The sequence below is a fragment of the Patagioenas fasciata genome, chromosome 14 (genome assembly GCF_037038585.1).
Source record: "Patagioenas fasciata isolate bPatFas1 chromosome 14, bPatFas1.hap1, whole genome shotgun sequence".
Taxonomy (NCBI): domain Eukaryota; kingdom Metazoa; phylum Chordata; class Aves; order Columbiformes; family Columbidae; genus Patagioenas; species Patagioenas fasciata.
Genome location: NC_092533.1, coordinates 60,847 through 81,815, shown reverse-complemented (window position 1 = coordinate 81,815; position 20,969 = coordinate 60,847). Strand labels below are relative to the sequence as shown.

The 20,969-nt window shown below is 53.7% G+C and overlaps 1 protein-coding gene and 1 long non-coding RNA gene across 2 annotated transcripts; both read left to right on the top strand.

The window, feature by feature from the left end:
* The first annotated feature begins 1,365 nt into the window (after nt 1-1,365).
* Nucleotides 1,366-13,683, top strand: LOC136107622 (uncharacterized). The gene is made up of 8 exons (XM_071814695.1): nt 1,366-1,398; nt 1,483-1,559; nt 1,641-1,698; nt 8,884-8,991; nt 9,247-9,386; nt 11,559-11,634; nt 12,544-12,690; nt 13,065-13,683. The coding sequence occupies exons 6-8, from the start codon at nt 11,568-11,570 to the stop codon at nt 13,451-13,453; spliced, it is 603 nt and encodes a 200-aa protein (XP_071670796.1). The 5' UTR covers nt 1,366-1,398; nt 1,483-1,559; nt 1,641-1,698; nt 8,884-8,991; nt 9,247-9,386; nt 11,559-11,567; the 3' UTR covers nt 13,454-13,683.
* A 2,541-nt stretch (nt 13,684-16,224) lies between these two features.
* Nucleotides 16,225-20,666, top strand: LOC136108000 (uncharacterized). The gene is made up of 3 exons (XR_010652351.2): nt 16,225-16,340; nt 17,506-17,633; nt 18,308-20,666. It is a non-coding gene; the product is annotated as an uncharacterized lncRNA (long non-coding RNA).
* The last annotated feature ends 303 nt before the right edge of the window (nt 20,667-20,969 follow it).

Below are 20,969 nucleotides of genomic sequence, written 5' to 3'. Positions count from 1 at the left end.
ACTCAGCCAAGGTGAGCGATTACTCGTAGGCTACTACTGATAAATATTATTTGGATGCTCAATAGTGTGTGTGTCCTTGCTTTCCTTACTGTAGGTGATGATGGAGAAAGTGACAACTGCAGGAAGATCCCTGTTAGCACACGTGGTGTTTTCCTTTATCGAAGATGGATTCGGTCCCTTGGCCCTCTAAAAGCTAAGTGGAGGCACGAGGGCTGGGAAGGGGCTGGGAACTGCAGGGTGGGTTTAAACTTCTCAGACGGAAAAGGGCAGTCCAGGAACAGACCCCTTTGGGAGGGTAAGGGGTCCAGGGAACTGATGCCAGCTTGTGTGGGGCAGGGCAGCTCCAGCCTGTGTCTGTTGTCATCTGGTTCGGGAAGCCTGCCTTGCGCCTGCCAGATGATCCTGGGGTCTCGTTGTGCTCCAGGGGCACAAAAGGCATTTCAAGTGGCATCCCGAGGTCTGGAATGCCGGTGCCGATTGGCGTAGCGCCAATCGGGTGCTTTTTTTTTGTATCGGCAGCCAAATGCGTGGATAGTCCTTGTATTTTAGACACTTCTGGTCAGTTGTGTTTTATGGTGTAGTTCTGGGCTGCAACAGCAGCTCTGCTCTCTACCCATCCAGTCTCAGGGACTGGCACTTCAGGATGCTGGGAAGAAGTTACTAGTTCTTGCAGCAGCGTCTTGGGTTTGCGCTGTCCCTGTGTGTTTGCGCCAGTGCCGCCGTCTCATAAGGGGCCGAGATGATCGGCTCCGTTTTATTGTGGGGTTGTAGTAGAGGCTTCTCGCCTCACCACTGCCTCCCTGTATGTTTTTGTTCAGTGCCGTGTCTGCTTTTGGTGTCTTTGTCGTTGTGGAGCGTTTTTTGGTGCCGTTGCCGTTGTGTTGTCTATAACCTGCTGTGGAGCGTCTGTCTGCACATGTGCACGTTTGGCTCGGAGCTGCTCTGCCCGGAGGTTTGGAATCTGGGGTGGGTGCACTGAGCTCTAGGAGTCCACGGTTAATCTGTGGACGTGTTAAATTGTGTAGGCAAAGGTTGTGCAGTCATCTGGGATGGAGTAGCCGTGGGCAGTGGCGGGGACAGTCCCTTCCCCATTGGTTTAGGGACTCAATTAGAGCTTCTGATGCGATTCCTGAATAGAAAGCAGACCTGTGGAATGGTCAAGCTGTAGATGAGCTCCTGGGTGACTTGTTGAATAACTTGATTTCAGATGCAGAGGGACAACTTGGCACGAAAGAGCGATGGAAGAGCCGAGTGGAGTGCCGTAAGCAGGTGGGTCGGTGCGTGGTGTCAGAGGGAAGACGTGCCGTGTGTATCTATGTAAGTTTGGTCGTTTGTCTATTTTATAGGTGTGAAGTAAAGAGGAAAGCTGGGTAGCCGCAGCGCAGCTCCTCGGGCAAGGTGAGCAATGAGTGCTGGCCGAAGCAGCAGCTCGTTTCAGGTCCCGTGTTGCCGGTGCAGGTATGAGCGTCCTTTGTGTTTTAGAGGTGGGAGCTGAACCTCTTTGTGGTCAACAGCGTGGCAGTCCAAAGCAAGGGCGGGCAGGCGGGCGAGCGGCCCAGGTAAGGGAGGGGGAGGCGGGCCCGTCCGCGGGCAGGCTGTGCTTCCGGGCAGCGTCCGAGCGGGTGCCTTTGTTTTTGCAGGTGCCGCAGACGAGCTCGGAGGAGCGAAGCCGCACGCCGACCAGCAGCAGCCGAGAAGGTGAGGCGGCGGTGGGAGTTGAGGAGCCCAGTGTCGCGTGGTGACTCGGTTCAGCGTTTCCTCCTTGTTTTGCAGGCTCCTTTTGGGCCCTTTGGGCTTGGAGGAGCGTTTGCGGTGAGCCGGGGTAGGGGCGAGGAGGAGCGTGGGGCTGGGGACTCGTTCCAAGCACTGCTAGATATATTGTATGTTTAAAATTTAAAACAATTGTAATTAATATGTAGCAACTGTGTGATTATAAGCAATGCAAGAGCATCCAGTCGTGGGAGCACTTACAGAGGACAACCCCCAGAGCTCCCCCGTGCAGATGAAAGAAACATTGCCTGCTTAACGGTGTAATTGACTCTGCTGTCAAGCTTATTTCTCCGTTTCAGTACGAGCCCATCCCGTGGCCTCACAGGGCTGTGTCCTGTGGCGGTGCTGTGGGGAAGGGGCGAGATGCTTTCCTGCACCGGTGGATGTGTTTGCTTTTATGCTGAGCGTGTCCTAAACGGTGTCAGTTTGTCTTAATGCTGTCTGGCGTTGCTCCAGTTGCTCTGGTTTTTTGAGGATGCCTTGTGTTTTGGGGTGGCCCGTTTCCCTCGAATCCTCCGTTAGCTCAGCTGCTCTCCTGTCCCTTCTTCTGACTAATTCCTCTACTTTCTCCTGCTCTATTTTTTTCAGAGGCTGAACTCTAATTTGGAATTTCTGTGTTTCTGAGGGGGAGCTGTGAACGCCCGATGCTCAGCAGACCCGCCAGCCCAGGCGGGGAATGGAACCTGGGGAGCAGCGCCCGGGTGGGAGACGCGGTGCCGTCCTCCGTCCCCAGCGTGCGGCAGAGGAGCAGGAGGCGACAGCCGGTGGGGGGCAGATGCCGGGTGCGCCCCCAGCTCGCCAGAGCTCCCCCCGAGCCTCCTCCTGCGGTCCCGCTCGCCCCGTGCAGCCGCCCCCAGCTCCGGCAGCTCCTGCGAACCCGTCCCGTGTTCCTGGGCCACTCTCAAGCCCCGTCGTGAAGGCGGCAAGCCGGCCCTCGGCACCTCTCTGGTGGCCCCTGCGGAAGGAGCAGACTGGGGCAGGCATGAGCTATGGTGCTAACGGCCACTGCTTCTTTTCTCCCTCTCCCAGAGGCCACGCTGAGGATATGGCTGTTCACTCCCAGCCCGGGCGATGCCGTTGGCTGCGCCCGCCTCGGGCTGGCGAGGCTCGTCTGGCAGCGTGGCGGGAGAAGGGACAGGGGAACACGTCCCGTGCGTGGACGGGGGCTGCTGCTGCTGGAGCCGGAGAGGTTGGGGAGAGGTAAAGAGGAAGAAATGCGGGGCCGTCGGCCCAACGTCCGCTTCCTGCGGCGGGCGAGAGAGCGAGCCCCTCTCTCCAGGTGGCGAAGGCTCCCTCTGCGTGGCGTGCGGCGGGCCGGGGGCCAACGTGCGCGGCAGGGTCCGTGCGCGTATCCTGGAGCGGGACGGCTGCCTGGCGAGCGAGCCAGCGAGGCTCTGTGTCCCCGAAGCCTCGTCTCGTAGGAGCCCTGACACCCCACCGTGTTCTCCTAGGCTGAGGACGGCCGAGCGCCCCGAGTTACCGGAGAGGAAGGGAGGAGAGAAGGAGACGGGAGCGTCTGAGCTGTTAGAAGCCTCCTGGCAGCCACCGAAAGCGAGAGCCGCTGTGAGTCCCTGGCCCTCGGGGCCTCGTCCCCGGCTTGTGTGTCCTGGTGCCTCCCTGCCCCTCCGTCTCCTTTTTCCCCACGCTTTCTCTGGCCCGTTCTTTTCCCTGCCATTAGTTTCCTCTCTGTGTCTGTATGTGCTGCTCTGTCTCTTTCCTTCCTCCCTCCCTTCGCCGTCTCTCTCTCTGTGCCTTTGTCGTGCTCGGCGTTGCCGGCTTTCTTCATTCCGTACGGCACTGTTCCCGTCCTCGTTCACGTTCTGAGCCTTCATGCTGCCCCCCGCCCCGTTTTTTTTTCTCTCTTTTTATTTTCTTTTTTCCTGTCCTCCGTCTCTCCGCGGGGCTCCTCATTCCTCTCTTTCTTCCTCCAACCCCCTGTGTTCCCCGCGGTCTCTCGCTCTGCCATCGTTTTTGCCTGTTGCCCTCTCTCTTGCTTCCCGTTGATAGGAGGAACAAAAATCTTGTAGAAAGCCCTTGGCATAAGGCAGCAAGACCAGGCCTAACGGAACAGAAACCTAACAGAGAAACACTAGCTCTGTAGGGACTGGAGGTGGGGCAAAGCGGGATGTCCTTGGCTCGCAGGCTGGGAAAATGGGAAGTTCCACTAAATGGAGAAGTAGCTACTTGAGTAGCAGCACAAAATGACAGCGGGCGTGCTCAAGCAATGAGGTCGAGGAGCCGACACCGGGGCAGGGGGCACCGGGCTGCAGGGGCACCGGGGACCCCTGGAGACCCTTGATGGACACTGGCATACCAGAGATGGACTGCCAGCGAAGGGTGGGGTTACGGAAAGAACTTCTGTTTAATGCACTAACTAAGCGGTAGAAGCAAATGAATATGCAATAGGTGTATGTAAAGAATACCAAGAAGCGTGAATCACACGTACGCTCAAATACAGGGGCCATCCTCTGAGCGTGCGGTGCGCTGTATTGAAATTGCCCGCCGTTTAACACTTTCAGAACAGCGTTAGAGAGTCTTTTTTGCCAACTTTTTGGTATCTCTCCGCGTCCCGTGGTTTGGATCTGGCTGTTGAAGGGTGTCTGAAGGAGAAGGAGATGTGTGTAGAGCAGGATTGGTTGTGGGGGTGAGTGTAACTGGTTTGGATGTGGGGTTGTAAATTCTTTTTGGAGGCTTCCTAGTTTCTGGTGTCACCTGTGGGGTGAAGCGTCTTTCTGTGTGCAGGTTTGAAAGGTGCAACGTACAGAGCTCCATCATTTGCCACCAGAACTCCAAATCACAGAGACAACGTTGCTGTGCAGCTGCTAAGGACAGTGTGTGTCTCAGGTAGAGTAACGTCCTTTGTGCTCTGTGTGTGTGTTCCTCCCTTGAAACGAAGGTGCGCTGCCCGGAGTTTCACGTTCCGTGTGGTACCTGCTGGGCTGAGTCTTCTCCCTACGCTCGCCCGTTTTAGCCACGTCTCTGCTCCAGCCCAGTTCGGGAGCAGAGTGGGTCATCACTGACTGCAGGGCGGTTGCACCTTCTTCAAGCTGCTAACACAGGAGGATGAATTTGGCTTTCTGCTCACATCACACATTCAGATACTGGGCAAGTTGTGTATCTCCTTCAAAAAAGAAACACTGTCAAGGGGCTGACAGAGCGTGAGTTTCACAACACAACAAACCAACTCTGCTAGGCTTACATCGTTTTGGTGGTGCATAGCATGTTTCACTTAATCCCGTCATTGCAGGTCTCTTCTAGAGCCTCTATTGTCAAATCTTGCTGGTCATTCACCCAATTTCCTTTCCTAACTGTCTTCCCTTTTTCCTTAGCGTTTTGAGAAGCTTGATCCTGGGGTGTCTGGGGGTTGCCAGCTGACAAAATGACATTGCTGTGGCCTTGCTGAGAACAGGTGTCCCTGTGAGCCACCTCCCGGGAGCAGAGCTGAAGTTGAAAGGCGGCCTGAAAGCCCCGGTGAGAGTTTTCGTTAAAGAAACCAGAGATGATGGGGTTGACGCTGCTATTGAAAAAGGCCAGCCGGTGAGCAAAGGGATAGATATAAATGTGAAAGAAGTGCAACTGGACATCTGAAAGGTTGACATAGTCAGAAAGCATCATCAGAGTCCACAAGGGAAGCCAGGAGAGGGTGAAAAGCAAAACCACAATAATGAGCATTTTGATTACTCTTTGTTTCTTCTTTGACGTGCTGTGCCATCGCTCCTGGCTGTGCTTTCCCACCGTGGGCATCGCAGTGTTGAAGAGAGCAATGCTTATCCTGGCGTACATGATAACAGTGAGCGACAGGGGAGCCAGATAGATGTTCGCAAAGAGAACTGTTGTGTAGATCTTTCTCATTCCTGGGTCAGGCCAGTCCTCTCGGCACCAGTATACGGGGCGGGTTTCGTTGCCGTAGCCGAGGATCACCCTGAAATGTTTCTCCTCTTGTACGTGCAGCATGACGGCAGAAGGACGCGTGATTGCGATGGCCAGAATCCAAGTGACGGCTATGATGATGACTGCAGTTGAAACGGTCAGCTTCTGCTCGAACGGATGAACGATGCAGCGAAACCTGCAGCAAAGATATCCGGCGACATACGTAGAGAAGCTGTTTAAGGAACGCTCACTCAAACAGGCAAGCATACGTTCACTTCTTCAATTGCATGCTTTTTAAACAGATTAAACATGATACTCCAGTTGTTGGAAGCTGTGCTGTTGCTGGAAAAGTTGCCATCGTACGTTGCAAAGGGCCTCAGAAGGGAAACACTGATCAGGAAACTGGAAATAAGTTAGCAGATGCCAGTGTAAAACCAGCCACCGAAAGGACAGAGACCGATACAAAAGCCACATCTCTGATCCCAGGTGGCTGTCTCCTCCAGCCAACATCAGGAAACCGCAACAAAGAGGATAAGAAATTAATAGGAGATTTATAGCCGAATTAGAATTAGGGTCCAAAGAAGCTGTCACTGGTGACGGGAGAGCAGTGGTACCTCGCAGCGCAAGGAGCTGATGCGCTCTGTTACGATTAGGTGAAAAGGTAAGAGTGAATTTATAAACTGTTTGCGAAGGAGTGACCCAGCAATGTGAAATGTGTCTAGAAAACCATCATCTTAATACTGTATACAGGGTATAAATAAGAACAATTGGACGAGGGAAGCGTCCCAGGACAACACTGGCAAATAGGGTTCTCCAAGCTGCCTAGAAAAGAGGGGTATGGCTATTGGGTGGCACTCACAGCAGCTCCCTTCTCAGGTTGGCCAGGAGCATTCCCGTGCCGGGGGGCGGCTGCCGGCCTGTGGGCCGGGGGCTGCGGCTGTTTGGGGCGCTGCCCCCGCTTTGTTTTCCTAGGGGAGCCCCCCCCCGCTTTTGGGGGGTTGTGGTACGTGCACGTGTAAATGACACAATGAGAGTAAATGACACAATGAGCTGCCTGTCGGGGCCGTTTCCCTCGTGTCGCGTGACGGTGTCGCTTGTGGCGCCCCAGCGTGAGCAGGGGCTGGCGATGCGGGTGGGGGATGCGGGGGTCAAAAGGGAGTCCCCCTGAAAAGAGGGGGTCACAGTCCCAACGTGCCTGAAAATTCCCGGGGGAGGAGAACACGTGTTCGACCTGTAAACACGAGTGTGGGAATTGCAAACAGAGAAATCTGTCCTTGGTATTTATATATTGCAGGATGGCATTCACGTGTATATCAAATGCTTTTATATCAACCCCCTTTTCTACTCTATTATATAAAGGATTTTTAGAATGTAAAAAATTCCTGTTGATGGTTTTAAAAATACCAATATCTTGTCTATACGTAAATTGAAAAATGAAGGACTCGAAAATGAGAAAAAATTATATAGAAAGCAATTTAAAGTAGAGAAAAGTGTGAGTAGGTAGAGCTACCTGTAATGACTGTGTGTTACATAATCTAAACGGATATTAAATATCATCTCTATGTATTCACTCATACCTGTGTACGTATTTTTTTAATAAGTGCAGATAGATATCTCCGTCTAAACCTGTGTAATTGTAAATATGTCAAAATCTGTAGATCTGGAAAGATCCTGAAGCAATGCGGGGCCGTGGGCCCGACGTCCGCTTCCTGCGGCAGGCGAGAGAGCGAGCCCCTCTCTCCGGGTGGCGAAGGCTCCCTCTGCGCGGCGTGCGGCGGGCCGGGGGCCAACGTGCGCGGCAGGGTCCGTGCGCGTATCCTGGAGCGGGACGGCTGCCTGGCGAGCGAGCCAGCGAGGCTCCATGTCCCCGAAGCCTCGTCTCGTAGGAGCCCTGACACCCCACCGTGTTCTCCTAGGCTGAGGACGGCCGAGCGCCCTGAGTTACGAGAGCGGAAGGGAGGAGAGGAGGAGACGGGAGCGTCTGAGCTGTTAGAATCCTCCTGGCAGCCACCGAAAGCGAGAGCCGCTGTGAGTCCCTGGCCCTCGGGGCCTCGTCCCCGGCTTGTGTGTCCTGGTGCCTCCCTGCCCCTCCGTCTCCTTTTTCCCCACGCTTTCTCTGGCCCGTTCTTTTCCCTGCCATTAGTTTCCTCTCTGTGTCTGTATGTGCTGCTCTGTCTCTTTCCTTCCTCCCTCCCTTCGCCGTCTCTCTCTCTGTGCCTTTGTCGTGCTCGGCGTTGCCGGCTTTCTTCATTCCGTACGGCACTGTTCCCGTCCTCGTTCACGTTCTGAGCCTTCATGCTGCCCCCCGCCCCGTTTTTTTTTCTCTCTTTTTATTTTCTTTTTTCCTGTCCTCCGTCTCTCCGCGGGGCTCCTCATTCCTCTCTTTCTTCCTCCAACCCCCTGTGTTCCCCGCGGTCTCTCGCTCTGCCATCGTTTTTGCCTGTTGCCCTCTCTCTTGCTTCCCATTGATAGGAGGAACAAAAATCTTTTAGAAAGCCCTTGGCATAAGGCAACAAGACCAGGCCTAACGGAACAGAAACCTAACAGAGAAAAAGTAGCTCTGTAGGGACTGGAGGTGGGGCAAAGCGGGATGTCCTTGGCTCGCAGGCTGGGAAAATGGGACGTTCCACTAAATGGAGAAGGAGCTACTTGAGTAGCAGCACAAAATGACAGCGGGCGTGCTCAAGAAATGAGGTCGAGGAGCCGACACCGGGGCAGGGGGCACCGGGCTGCAGGGGCACCGGGGACCCCTGGAGACCCTTGATGGACACTGGCATACCAGAGATGGACTGCCAGCGAAGGGTGGGGTTACGGAAAGAACTTCTGTTTAATGCACTAACTAAGCGGTAGAAGCAAATGAATATGCAATAGGTGTATGTAAAGAATACCAAGAAGCGTGAATCACACGTACGCTCAAATACAGGGGCCATCCTCTGAGTGTGCGGTGCGCTGTATTGAAATTGCCCGCCGTTTAACACTTTCAGAACAGCGTTAGAGAGTCTTTTTTGCCGACTTTTTGGTATCTCTCCGCGTCCCGTGGTTCCTCGCCGTGTCCCCGTGTCCCGCTCCCTGCCCGTGGTCGCGTTCCTCTCTGTCCCGTTGACCGTGCCGGGTTTTTTTCCTCCGTCTCCGCGCCGCTGCCGCCGCGCCGATTTGTTTCTTTCTGTGCCCTGTTCCTGGTGCTCTTCCAGCCTCTTTTCCTCGGTCCCCCCTGCTGCTTTGATCTCTGCCTTGTTTTTTCAGAGCCCTGTCCCTTTTCTCTCTTCTCGCTTTTGAAGAGAAGCTGCCAAGTTAACGTATACTGCGATGAAGTTATAGAAGGTGTACCCGTCATTAACCAGTTGACAGGAGGTAAATGCTTTTGACCGCCTGCACGATGAGGGGATATTTTTCACCTTTTAGATCCTTCTGCACGACAAGAGGGAGGTGGAAGATTAAGTAACACGTTGTTTAGAAGCTGAGAGCTTAGTTTATATTTGACTAATAATTAACAGATGTATTGTCAGCGAGAAACTAAACAATTATAACTAACATCGTCAAATGAAATAAAGAACGTGGCTTAGCAGTGCTGCTGACTCTGCCGTCCTGTTTCTTTCCCCGTTTCAGCCGGTGAGCCAGCCGGAGGACCCGCTCTGTCCGGCCGCAGGGCCCGTGGAGCCGAGGACTCTCTTGGCGCACCCCGGGGATGTCTCTGGAGAGACTCCTCGTCTCGGTCGGATCGCCGCGGGGACGGACGAGGACCTCTGGTGAGAAGTCTTTCTTTTCTGAAATTTGGGACCGGTCACGTGCTCGCGAACTGTCCGTAAGTCGTGGTACGGAATTTCGGCAGGATAGCGTGGACGGGGTTGCGAGCACCTTAGAGGTATACAGTAGTTGCTGTGGAGTTGTTTGTGCGGCCAGCTTTTGGTGTTGGTTGTTCCCGTGCTCCGTTGTGGTGCAAAGCTGGCTCTGTATGTAGCTGTGAAGAGTACCGTAGTTCGGTTTAATTCTTGGATGTGCCTTGGTTCTGACTATGCACTTGAACACCAAAAACTACAGCAGGAGCTGCTGTGGCTTTAACTTGCAAGGAGTGTGAGCGTTGTGGAGCCATCTGTGTTGCAGAGTGTCCTAATTGCAGTGCTGAGTGTTAGAGAGATTTGAGCTGGGTACCGGAATTGTTTTGTTTTGGAGACGGTGGGATAAACTTGGAGTACAACTTGTGAGGGCGGTGTGTCGTGGGTAGGTTTTCGTATTATCTGTGGAGTACTGCTGTAGGTGTTAATAGTTATTTGCTCGTATTTGTTACAAGATGAGCCGTTTCATTCTGTGTGACGCATAATGGGAGGACGGCGTAGTAACGGTATTCTGAAAAAGAGCCCGTTAGGGTGTATTTTAGCTCACAGGACAGAGATTGAGGAACCACCTGGTGATAATGTGAATAGAGCAACCTTGATGAAATCTTGTGAGCAGAGGCCATTGTATAAATTGGACAAGGAAGGAAAGCCTGTGCGCAAAGCGCGGTGCTGCACCCGGCCGCCCCAATGCCGTGCCGCAGCGCGCCTCAGTGCTGCCGCCCTGTGGCGAAACTCGGGTACTGCAGCGCACGGCCGGGGGCAGAGGCGCTGTTCGCCCCGCAGGGCTCGCGGCCAGGTATCTGTGTGTCAGTGTCCGTCCCCATTTGTGTAAAAACGACATCCCTCCCTCGATGGCTCCTTAGAACGTTTAAAGATGTAAATATTGCTACCACTAACATTGTCGATCCGGCTTCTTTCCTCAGTGTCAAGCAAAGGAGCGCGGTTTGTTGTTTCCTTTTAAAGGCGGCTGTTGGAAGCCGCGCGGGCAAAGGGCGTGGGGGTCCCGGCAGGGTGGCGAGAAGGCGAGTGAGGATGCAGAGCGGGCCAATCAGATCGCTCGGGAGGGCTGGAGGGACGGAGCGCTGATAGGCGGGGAGAATGGCAATTGATGTGCGCAGGCAGCCAATCAGATTGCCAGAGGGGCGGGCGTTGAGGCCTCAGTACTGCGCATGCCCGAATTGCGCAGTCCTCAGTCAGGTCCGACCCTGAGGCGGGCACCCGGGCGCGGAGCGCGGGAAGGAGCATCCAATAGGAGAACGGCGCTCTGGGGTGAAAAGCAGCCAATCAGAGCGCACCCACTCAATCCCGTTTGAACAGCTGCCTCTGGCAAACGCGTCCGTGGTGTCTCGGGGCGGGCACCGGGAGTTAACGGGGAAACGGGGGTCGGGGCGAGGGAGGGGAGGCTGCGGAGCGCTCATTTTGGCCTCTCCTTCCCCTTGCCCTGCCTCTCTGTCCCTTTTGCCTCTCTCTCCCTCTCTGTGTCACCTTGTCTTGCTCCCTGTCCCTATCTTTCTCTGACAAGCTGACCTGCACCTTGCCCTCCTTTTGTATGGAATCACAGGCTCATTCTGCTTGGAGAAGACATGTGCAATTTTATAATGACTTGACGGTTTAGAGAAACGGCCTGGAAGAGATCATTTCTTTGTCTTTTTTTTGTGTGTGTTTTTTGTGTTTTTTTTTTTTTTTTTTTCCCACGTGGAAAAAAAAAAGAGGCAAATTCACTGCCTCTGCGGAGAAGCTGGCGACCAGTTTTAGTTAAGAACGCACACCCCGTTGGCGAACGGGTCCCGCGACAGTTCCACGTGTTGCAGGTAAAAGAAGGAAGTTTGATCTGCCATAGAGGAACAGCCGCCTCTTTCCCTCCTTAGGGTCGAGCGTTGCCCTTCTCTTTGTTTGCATGAATTTATGGGCACGCTGGAAATAGCCTTTATGATTTATATGTAGAGTTTAATCTTTAGTGATAAGTGGCATGGGCATAGTTAATTTTTGAACACCTTGGTGCCAGTTGAAATGTAAGGGATGAAATGTGATGGGAAGTAATAAGTAAATTTGGGTTTGACTTCTAGGGTTTTTTTTCCCCATTAGTGTAAATCAATGGCACCGTTGTCCTGTGGCTCAATCTCCGTTCTGTTCCGTGGAGTCTTCAATTTAGGATGTTCAGGTAAGAAAGTTTGTCCTTCCAAAGAATGACCAGTCATTGGTAGGACTAAGAGAGGCTTTTAAGTGCATGATCAGAATTTAAGCCAAATTCCACTTGACGTTGCTGCTGTTGGTTTTGGCTTTCACTGGTTTCCCCACAGCTCCCTAGTGTTTGGGAGCTCGGAGTGGGCATTTTTTTCCCCCAGGGAGAGGCTATGCTTAAGAATGAATTTGTTTCCTTAGAGGAGTGAGAGTCCGTTTGTGTAACACAAAGAGAAACCCCAGCCTAGTCGAGTTCTGAGTGTGTGTCTGTGAGATGGCTGCTTTACTTTTATGAGTTCACACCTGTGCAATTGTAATGCCAAAGAGCAATGCAAGATAGGAGGGTTTTTTCCGCTGCGGGGGGGGGATGCATAAAACCAGAGCTAAGGTGCGGTTGCAGGCTTGGTGGTGTGGCGAGTGGGGCGCCGCTTCGGTGGGAGCTCGGGGTGAGGCCCAGCGGGTTCTGTGTCCTGTACGCGTGGCTTTCGTGCCGCGGCTCTCTGTGTGCGTTTTTGTTTTGTTGTGTTTGTTTTTTGTTTATTTTTCTGCGGGATTCCCGCGAAACGCGGCACAACCGCTCGGCCCGGGCTGCCGCGGCGGTCTCAGTGCTGCCGTCCTGTGGGCAAAGCGCGGTGCTGCACCCGGGCGCCCCAATGCCGTGCCGCAGCGCGCCTCAGTGCTGCCGCCCTGTGGCGAAACTCGGGTACTGCAGCGCACGGCCGGGGGCAGAGGCGCTGTTCGCCCCGCAGGGCTCGCAGCCAGGTATCTGTGTGTCAGTGTCCGTCCCCATTTGTGTAAAAACGACATCCCTCCCTCGATGGCTCCTTAGAACGTTTAAAGATGTAAATATTGCTACCACTAACATTGTCGATCCGGCTTCTTTCCTCAGTGGATCCGTTTTGCAGTCGGTGGCCCACGATTGCTTGGAAACAGCAGAAGCTGTTCGCTCCGGCGGAGCGAATTGAAAGGACCAGCCGCTGGAGGATGCTGAAGACTCCTGGGTCGCTGATGGAAGCAGCTTTGCATAAAGCAAGGGGTACGTGAACCTGGGCATGCAGTGACGACTGCCCAGCAGGTAATGGAAGCTAAACCTCTACCTCCAACGCCCGACAAAAATAACGCCAAAAAATGCCACTGAAAGAAACACAGTCAGGGAGGGTTTTTTTTAAATTTCCTTTAGTTCCCCCCCCCTCTCCCCTGCCCTGCTGCGTTTAGTGCAGTGAATGACCCATTGGGAGATGACTGTGGATCTGGCTGTTGAAGGGTGTCTGAAGGAGAAGGAGATGTGTGTAGAGCAGGATTGGTTGTGGGGGTGAGTGTAACTGGTTTGGATGTGGGGTTGTAAATTCTTTTTGGAGGCTTCCTAGTTTCTGGTGTCACCTGTGGGGTGAAGCGTCTTTCTGTGTGCAGGTTTGCAAGGTGCAACGTACAGAGCTCCATCATTTGCCACCAGAACTCCAAATCACAGAGACAATGTTGCTGTGCAGCTGCTAAGGACAGTGTGTGTCTCAGGTAGAGTAACGTCCTTTGTGCTCTTTGTGTGTTCCTCCCTTGAAACGAAGGTGCGCTGCCCGGTGTTTCACGTTACGTGCGGTACCTGCTGGGCTGAGTCTCCTCCCCACGCTTGCGGTCGGTTGCCTCGCGCTGCCGCAGCCTCGGCAGCACCGTGGGGCTCGTCGGACGCGTTGTTGGCGGAGCTGGCACCGACAAACTCTGGACACGTCGAGGCGCCACGGTGGGTTTTCCTGGAAATTCCAAGGTCCTTGTGTTTTATTATTTTAACTACCTACTTACTGTAAGACACTTAGAATTAAAACTTAAGAGTAACCAGAAGAGTCTTTGGGAGTAAATAATGCGTATAATCTACTCTAGCTGTTACTCAAAATTCTGCAGACAGTAATTATCCCAAATTTATATAGTAAAATTTAAAAGAGTGAATATAAATACTGGAGCACTAATTGGAAGTAATACCTGTAGAGAAAAAATCTCTAGTTTATATCTATAATAAAAAATAATGTGTGCTAGTTAATTCGCCTGGTAGTAATGTAATGATAAAAATGTTAAAGTGTAAATGAAATTATTTAGGCGTGATCAATAACTAAATTTAATTTCAGCTATTACTTGGTGAACTAGGCAGCAATTATTCCCAATCTGTATCGTAGTTTAAAAAACATTGTTTGGAATTCCTTTTAAATGATAAAGGCAGAAAACTAAATTGGAGTCATTAGTAGCTACATTTGAGGAACCGTTATGAAATAAACTGCAGACACGAATGACTGCATAGGAAACCAAGTAAGGAAGCTTTAGATTTCAAACAGCATTGGAAAGTAATCGGGAGTGTTTAGTATTTAAATTACAACAGAGCCATGAGATTGGAGGCAACAACGCTCAGAACCAAACAGAGTCAAAACGTTACACTTTTTTATTTCCAAAGAGAAGTAAAAAGGAACCACTAGATAGTGGCTGTTTATAAATGGAGGCATTAAAAAGTTCCCAGGCAGTAATGATTCCCAACAGAACATTAAAAGATATTTAGATGTAAAATAAAATTAGAAAACAGTGTTATGAGTGTCTAAATTTAACTACAGCTTTTTTGGGGTTGTGTGAAAACATCATCGGTATTAATTACCTTTGAGTTAAAATAAAAAGACAGCAACCTCCATCTGATTACCAACAGTTAATTTTAATGTTTCAGTGTGTTGTCCAGTCTGGCTTCTCCCTCCAAGGGCGTGGTCTGAGAAAACCACACCCCAAGTCCACCCCATCCAAGCTCCGCCCCTGCCAGTCTGTGCCCTCCCCGAGGGGCGTGTCCCTTACAGACCCCTCCCCTTCTGTCGTGCCCACCCCCAGCAGCACGATGCACTGAAGCCCCGCCCCCAACCTCATCCCCGCTAAAACACGCCCCCTCAGAGCACGTGCTCTACAGAGCCCACCCCCGCCTCCAGCTCCACCCCTCCCTTTCTAAGCCACGCCCCCTTCGGGTGTGTCCCATGCTGACCCCACCCCAAGAGGCTCCGCCTACGGGGGCGTGACACACGGAGGCCCCACCCCCTGCTCCCTTTTCCCAGGCGGCCTCCCCGTGGGCGTGTCCTCCCAGTTCCCGCCCCTCAGCATTGACCCCACCCCCGTAGGTGGGGCCACTGTCTGCTGCACCACCACCCCCCCCCCCCGCCCCGCAATACGTGACCCCTACGTAACCCCACAGCAACCCTATGGCTGCCCCACAGATACCGCTATAGCAGCCCTGTACCTGCCCCCTAAGAGCCCCAGACGTGCCTCTCACGAGCCCCCACAGCAGCCACTTAAGTGCCCACAGGTACGGCCACAGCCGCCCCATCCCGCCCCACGGCCGCCGCTGCGGGACCCCCGGAGCCCCCGGTTCCGCACCCGCCCCGCAGCCCCGCAGCGCGCGGTCTCGCGCCCCCGGTGCCCGTGAAGCCACGTCCTGGCCGCGGCCGGAGGAGCCGCCGCTTTTCCGCCCCCCACATCCCCCCATCGCTGCTGCTGCTGCCTGAGGAGCCGCCGCTTTCCCGCCTCACACATCCCCCGATCGCCGCTGCCTGAGGAGCCGCCGCTTTTCCGCCCCACACATCCCCCGATGGCTGCTGCCGCTGCCTGAGGAGCCGCCGCTTTCCCGCCCCCCACATCCCCCGATCGCTGCTGCCGCTGCCTGAGGAGCCGCCGCTTTTCCGCCCCCCACATCCCCCGATCGCCGCTGCCTGAGGAGCCGCCGCTTTTCCGCCCCACACATCTCCCGATCGCTGCTGCCGCTGCCTGAGGAGCCGCCGCTTTCCCGCCCCCCACATCCCCCGATCGCTGCTGCCGCTGCCTGAGGAGCCGCCGCTTTTCCGCCCCCCACATCCCCCGATCGCCGCTGCCTGAGGAGCCGCCGCTTTCCCGCCCCCCACATCCCCCGATCGCTGCTGCCGCTGCCTGAGGAGCCGCCGCTTTTCCGCCCCCCACATCCCCCGATCGCCGCTGCCTGAGGAGCCGCCGCTTTTCCGCCCCCCACATCCCCCGATCGTTGCCGCTGCCCAAGGAGCAGCCGCTTTTTTTGCCCAGCCCCGACTCCCCCCCTTCCTCCTCAATCGCTGCCGTCATGACGCCTCCTCTTCCGCCATCTTGTTTCCCCTTTCTCGTCACATTCGCTATTTTATACTGAGGGAGGGAGGAGGCGCTCGCTGATTGGCTAACGGTGTCAGCCGCGGAAGTCGCCCATTGGCTCATCCCCACGCGGGGTTCTCCCAGGGGATGGGAGAAAGGCGCTGATTGGTCACCGTATAGCTGAGGAGAGGAAGGCACTGATTGGTCACTACCTTCCCGCCGAAGTTCGGCCTCCCAGTGTCAGGCGCTGATTCGCTAGCGCACCTGAGGTAGGAAAGGCGCTGATTGGTCGCCGTTTTCCCGCCGACGTTCGCCCACAGCAAGGAAGCGCTGATTGGGCAGCGCGGCTGTGGCGGGCGGTTCGCCCATTGGCCGGAGGGCGGTCGGGGGGCAGGACCGGGCGGGACTACGAGGCGATAAATAGGGCGGCGCAGAGCGTTCGCAGGACCAGAAAGGTGGATGCATCGGCGGCTGCTCGGGGTCCTCAGCGCTGACGAACTGGCTGAGCACCGCCCCCCCCCCCCCCCCCTCCCCCCATTCGCCGTGGGACCCCGGGAGCGGCGGGAACGGCGGCCGGAATCAGTGAGCGGGCGGGCTGGGGCGGTCGTTACCGTGCGGTGTTAACCGGGGCTCGGCGGGTTCATGAGGGAGCGGCGGGCTGTGCTGTGCTGTGCTGGGGGTTCTAAAGCCGCGGGTTTGTGACGGGGGGTGGGGGGGATTAAGGCTCCCGCAGCCGCTTTAGCGGTTTAAATCGTGTTTAAAGCGGGAGGAGCCGGTTCGGGGATTTTCTCAGCAATCGGGGCTGGTTTGGGTCGAATTCGGCTTTTAAAAGGTTTTTTTAGGTATTTTTTTGGGTGCCGATTTGTGCCAAAAGGCGCCTTTAAAATCCGTTTATTGACGGTGTATCAGGAGAATTAAAGTTTAAACCTCGGGGGATCTGGGGCTCTTCCCTGGGATTTTGAGTCCAAATCAGGGTTTTTTTAGAGCCCGTATTTATTGAAATTATTATGTTTAGAGGTTTTATTTGGAACATCTCGGGCGGGTTGAGGCTCCTACAATGTAATTGTTGATTTATTAATGTCAAATCGCTGTGTTTGACTCCCGAGGGCGCTGAGCGCGTTCAGTGCGGATCCGGGGGGGGAGGAGCCGTTTTGGGGCCGTTTGGGTCTAAATCGGCTTTTAAAAAGTTTATTTAACGCGGTTACAGTTTGAGGGGCCGATTTGCGACTTCAAAGGTTTTTGAATCTACTTATTGATAAGAATTTATACAGTGGATTAATATTTAAAGACCGGGGGGCGATCTGGGGAGTCCAAATGCGGCTTTTTCCTTTAACCACTTGTTAATTTAAACTATTACATTGAAACGGGGCTTTCTGAGATTTTGAGTTCGTCTTTTTTTTTTTTTTGAGCGTTTTGGGCGGTTCTGAGGCTCCTAAAGCCGCTTAATAGTTTAAATTATTTATTGTGGAAACAATTTAAATAGTTGTTGAGATAAGTGTGTAAATTATTGTATTTAAAGTCGGGAGGGGCATTTCGTTGCTTTTTGAGGGGTTTTGGGGCTGAATTCACTTTACTGAACGTGTCCGGAGCTGGGGGTCCCAGATCTGGTGCTGATTTGCACCCCCAAAAAAGCTTTTAAAATCTATTTATGGATAATTTACTGAATTAATATTTAAGCGGGAACAAATTCGGCTTTTTTAACCCGCCGCCGTTTTGTCGCCCCCTCCCGTTCTCCGCTCACGCTGAGGGGGCCGAGGAGGCGCTCGCTGATTGGCCGGTGCCGTCTGGCGGGAAAGCCTCCGCTGACTGCACCCCGCGCGGCTGTCTCCGAGGAGAGAAAGGTGCTGATTGGTCGCTGCCTCTGAGGAGAGGAAGGTGCTGATTGGTCGCCGCCTCCCTAAACCCACTTAATTGTTTACATTGTATTTTAAAATTTATTTTTATTTTTGAATTTAATACAATTTACATTTAAATTCTTTAATTTAATTTAATATATTTCCATTTAATTTATTTATTAAATAATATATTAACATTAAATATATAAAATCAATATAGTAATATACTAATATAAATGATATTATTTGATGAATAGTAGAAATATATATAATATATAATCTGATACAATGAACTAATCAACTAATATTCATTGATATTACTTAATGTAATTAATATTTAATATATGACATAATATAATATATAACATAATGTATTAATAATTATATTCGTTATATAATATTAATATCTATATTAATATATATAACTACTATGTAATTTATCTAATCTATTTTTACATATATATCTTATTATATAAAGCTGTGAGGGACCATATTTGGGTGGGTTTTTGAGATTTTTAAGGCTGTTTGGTCTCAAATTCAATTCACTTGATTTTGGGGCTGTTTTTAGGATTATTTGTTGTCAAAGAAGCTTTTAAGATCCATTTTTTGGCAAATAATTTGCCCACTAAGTTAAGATTGAAGCGGGGGGCTTTGAGGCTGTTTGCCAGGACTGTGACACAAATAACGGCCCTTTCCTTCCCTTTTCTCCTGCAGCTCCTGCTCAGAGAACAGTGAAGGCAGCCTGGCCGCTCCCCGCCTCCGGCTGACCGTGCCCCCCCTCCTGCTCCGGCTGACCGCGCCCCCCCCCCCATCCCCCCGCCTCTGGCTGACCGCGCCCCCCCCCCCCCCTCCGGCTGACCGGGCCTCCACTGCACACCATGGTGGGGAAGCGGAGGGGATCACAAGGGTCTATGGGGTGGTGTGGGTGTCAGGGGGGCTGTGGGGGCAATGGGGCTGTTGTGGGATGAAACACCCCAGAAGAAACTGAACCCCCTGCAGGTGAGTGACCCACACACTGACCCAGAGCACCCCATAGCACCTCCACTGTGCCCTATAGATCCACAGCACTGCCCCACAGCACCCTATAGCTCCTGCTTGCTATCCCACAGCACCCCATAGCTTCTCCACTCTGCCCCATACATCTACAGCAGTGCCACAGAGTACCTCATATGTCTTCAGTCTGCCCCATGGATGCAGAGTGCTGCCCTACAGAACCCTATAGCTCCTGTACTCTGCCCTATAGACCCACAGTACTGCCCCACAATGCCCCATAGCCCCTACACTGCCCCATAGACCCACAACACTGCCTCACAGCACCCCAGACATCCTCCGCTCTGCCCCATAGATCCACAGAAGTGCCCAACACCCCACAGCTGCTCCATTCTGCCCCATAGACCCACAGTGCTGCCCCACAACACTCCATTGCTCCTGCACTCTGCCCCATAGATGCCCAGTACTGCCCCACAGCACCATATAGCTCCTGTACTCTGCACTATACATCCACAGCAGTGCCCCAGAGTACCTCATGTCTTCCACTCTGCCCTATAGATGCCCAGTACTGCCCCACAGCACCTAATAGCTGCTGTACTCTGCCCCATGCATCCATAGCAGTGCCTCACAGCACCCCATACTGACTCTGCCCCATAGACCCACAGTACTGCCTCACAGGACCCCATAGGACTCTACTCTGCCCCTTAGACCCAGAGAGCTGCCCCATAGCAGCCTTTAGGTGCTGCATTCTGCCCCATAGGTGCAAAGTGCTGCCCCACAGCACCCCACACCTCTGTCCACCTGACCACCCTTCCCCCCCTGACCACGCCTGCACTGCCTACTATGGGTGGGTCACAAGGGTCTATGGGGTGGCTGTGGGGGTCAGGGTGGCTATGGGGTCAATGGGCCTGTTGTGGGGTGAAACACCCCTGAAGAGGCTGAACCCCTGCAGGTGAGTGACCCACATAGTGACCCACAGCACCCCATAGCACCTCTACTCTGCCCTGTAGATCCACAGCACCTTGTAGCTGCTCTAATCTGCCCTATACAGACACACCACCCTGTAGCTGATTTTACTCTGCCCCATAAATGGACAGCACTGCTCCACAGCACCCTATGTCTCCACTCTGCCCCATAGATGCACAGTGCTGTCCCACAGCACCCCATATCTTGTTCACTCTGCCCTATAGACCCACAGTGTAACCCCACAGCACCCCATGGCTCCTCTGCCCTATAGATCAACAGCACTGTCCCAGAAAACACCATAGCTGCTTCACACTCACCCATAGGCCAGCAATGCTGTCCCACAGCACACTGTAGCTCCTGCACCCTGCCGCATAGACCCACAGCAGTGCCCCACAGCACCCCACACATCTGGTCTACCCTATACATCCACAGCACTGCTCTGCAGCACCATATAGTTCCAGCACTCTGGCCCATTAATATTTAGCACCCCACAGTTTCTGCATTCTGCCCATAGATCCACATTCCTGGGTCCCCTCACCCCACCAGATGTCCTGGGTTGCAATGCTGTGTGGGGCCCTGCGCACAATGGAGAAAATGAGGATAGCATGGCTGCTGGGCTCCACCCTGCTTGGCATCCGAGATGATTGGGGGGGTGAGGCTGGTGGCCATGCTGGCACTGCCGCAGGGGCTGTTTCTCTGGGCTGTGCTCTGGTGGCAGCTCCTGGTTGTATCAGCTGCTCCCATTGGCTGCCCCTGTGGCCCTGCACCGTGCCTTGCCCTGTGCCCTCCCTGCCAATGGGAACAAGATGGCAACCCTGATGGGCGTGGACACCTTGGCTGCTGTGTCTCTGCTGGTAGGTGGGGCTATGGCTGTTATGGCTGCCAAGCCTGTGCTGGGAGGGTGGGGCTGAGGTGGGCGGACCCTGCCTAGTGTGGCCGTTTTGGGCTGGGGCCCAAGGTGGGTGGTGGGACTCATTACTCTGTTTACCCATGGTTGCCGTCTTGGAAAAGGGCAGCACTGTGCTGCTGCCATCCTGACTAGGCTCACCCAGGGCCATGTTGGGGGATTTTTAACCTGGTTTTGGGGCCAGTTCTCACCCAATAAAATAATGTAAAGAAACGGTAAGCATGTGGTTTGTTCTGTTTCCAGTGAATGATTTGGGGGTGGGGTTTGGGGTTGAGGGTGGGGCTGAAGATGTGGGTGGAGCCACTGCCAACTCCACCCTCCCCCAAGCTCGGTCCCCCCCAATGTGCCTCCCTGGAGGGGTGTGTCCCAACCAGGCTCCACCCCCTTTCTAAGCACCCGACCCTCCCTGCTGGGCTACTCCCCCTTGACCCACACTTCAACCCCCATTGGTGGGCTCCCTGACAGGGAATGACAGGGACTGACAAAGCTCCAGAAAGCCCAACAGAGCCCGAC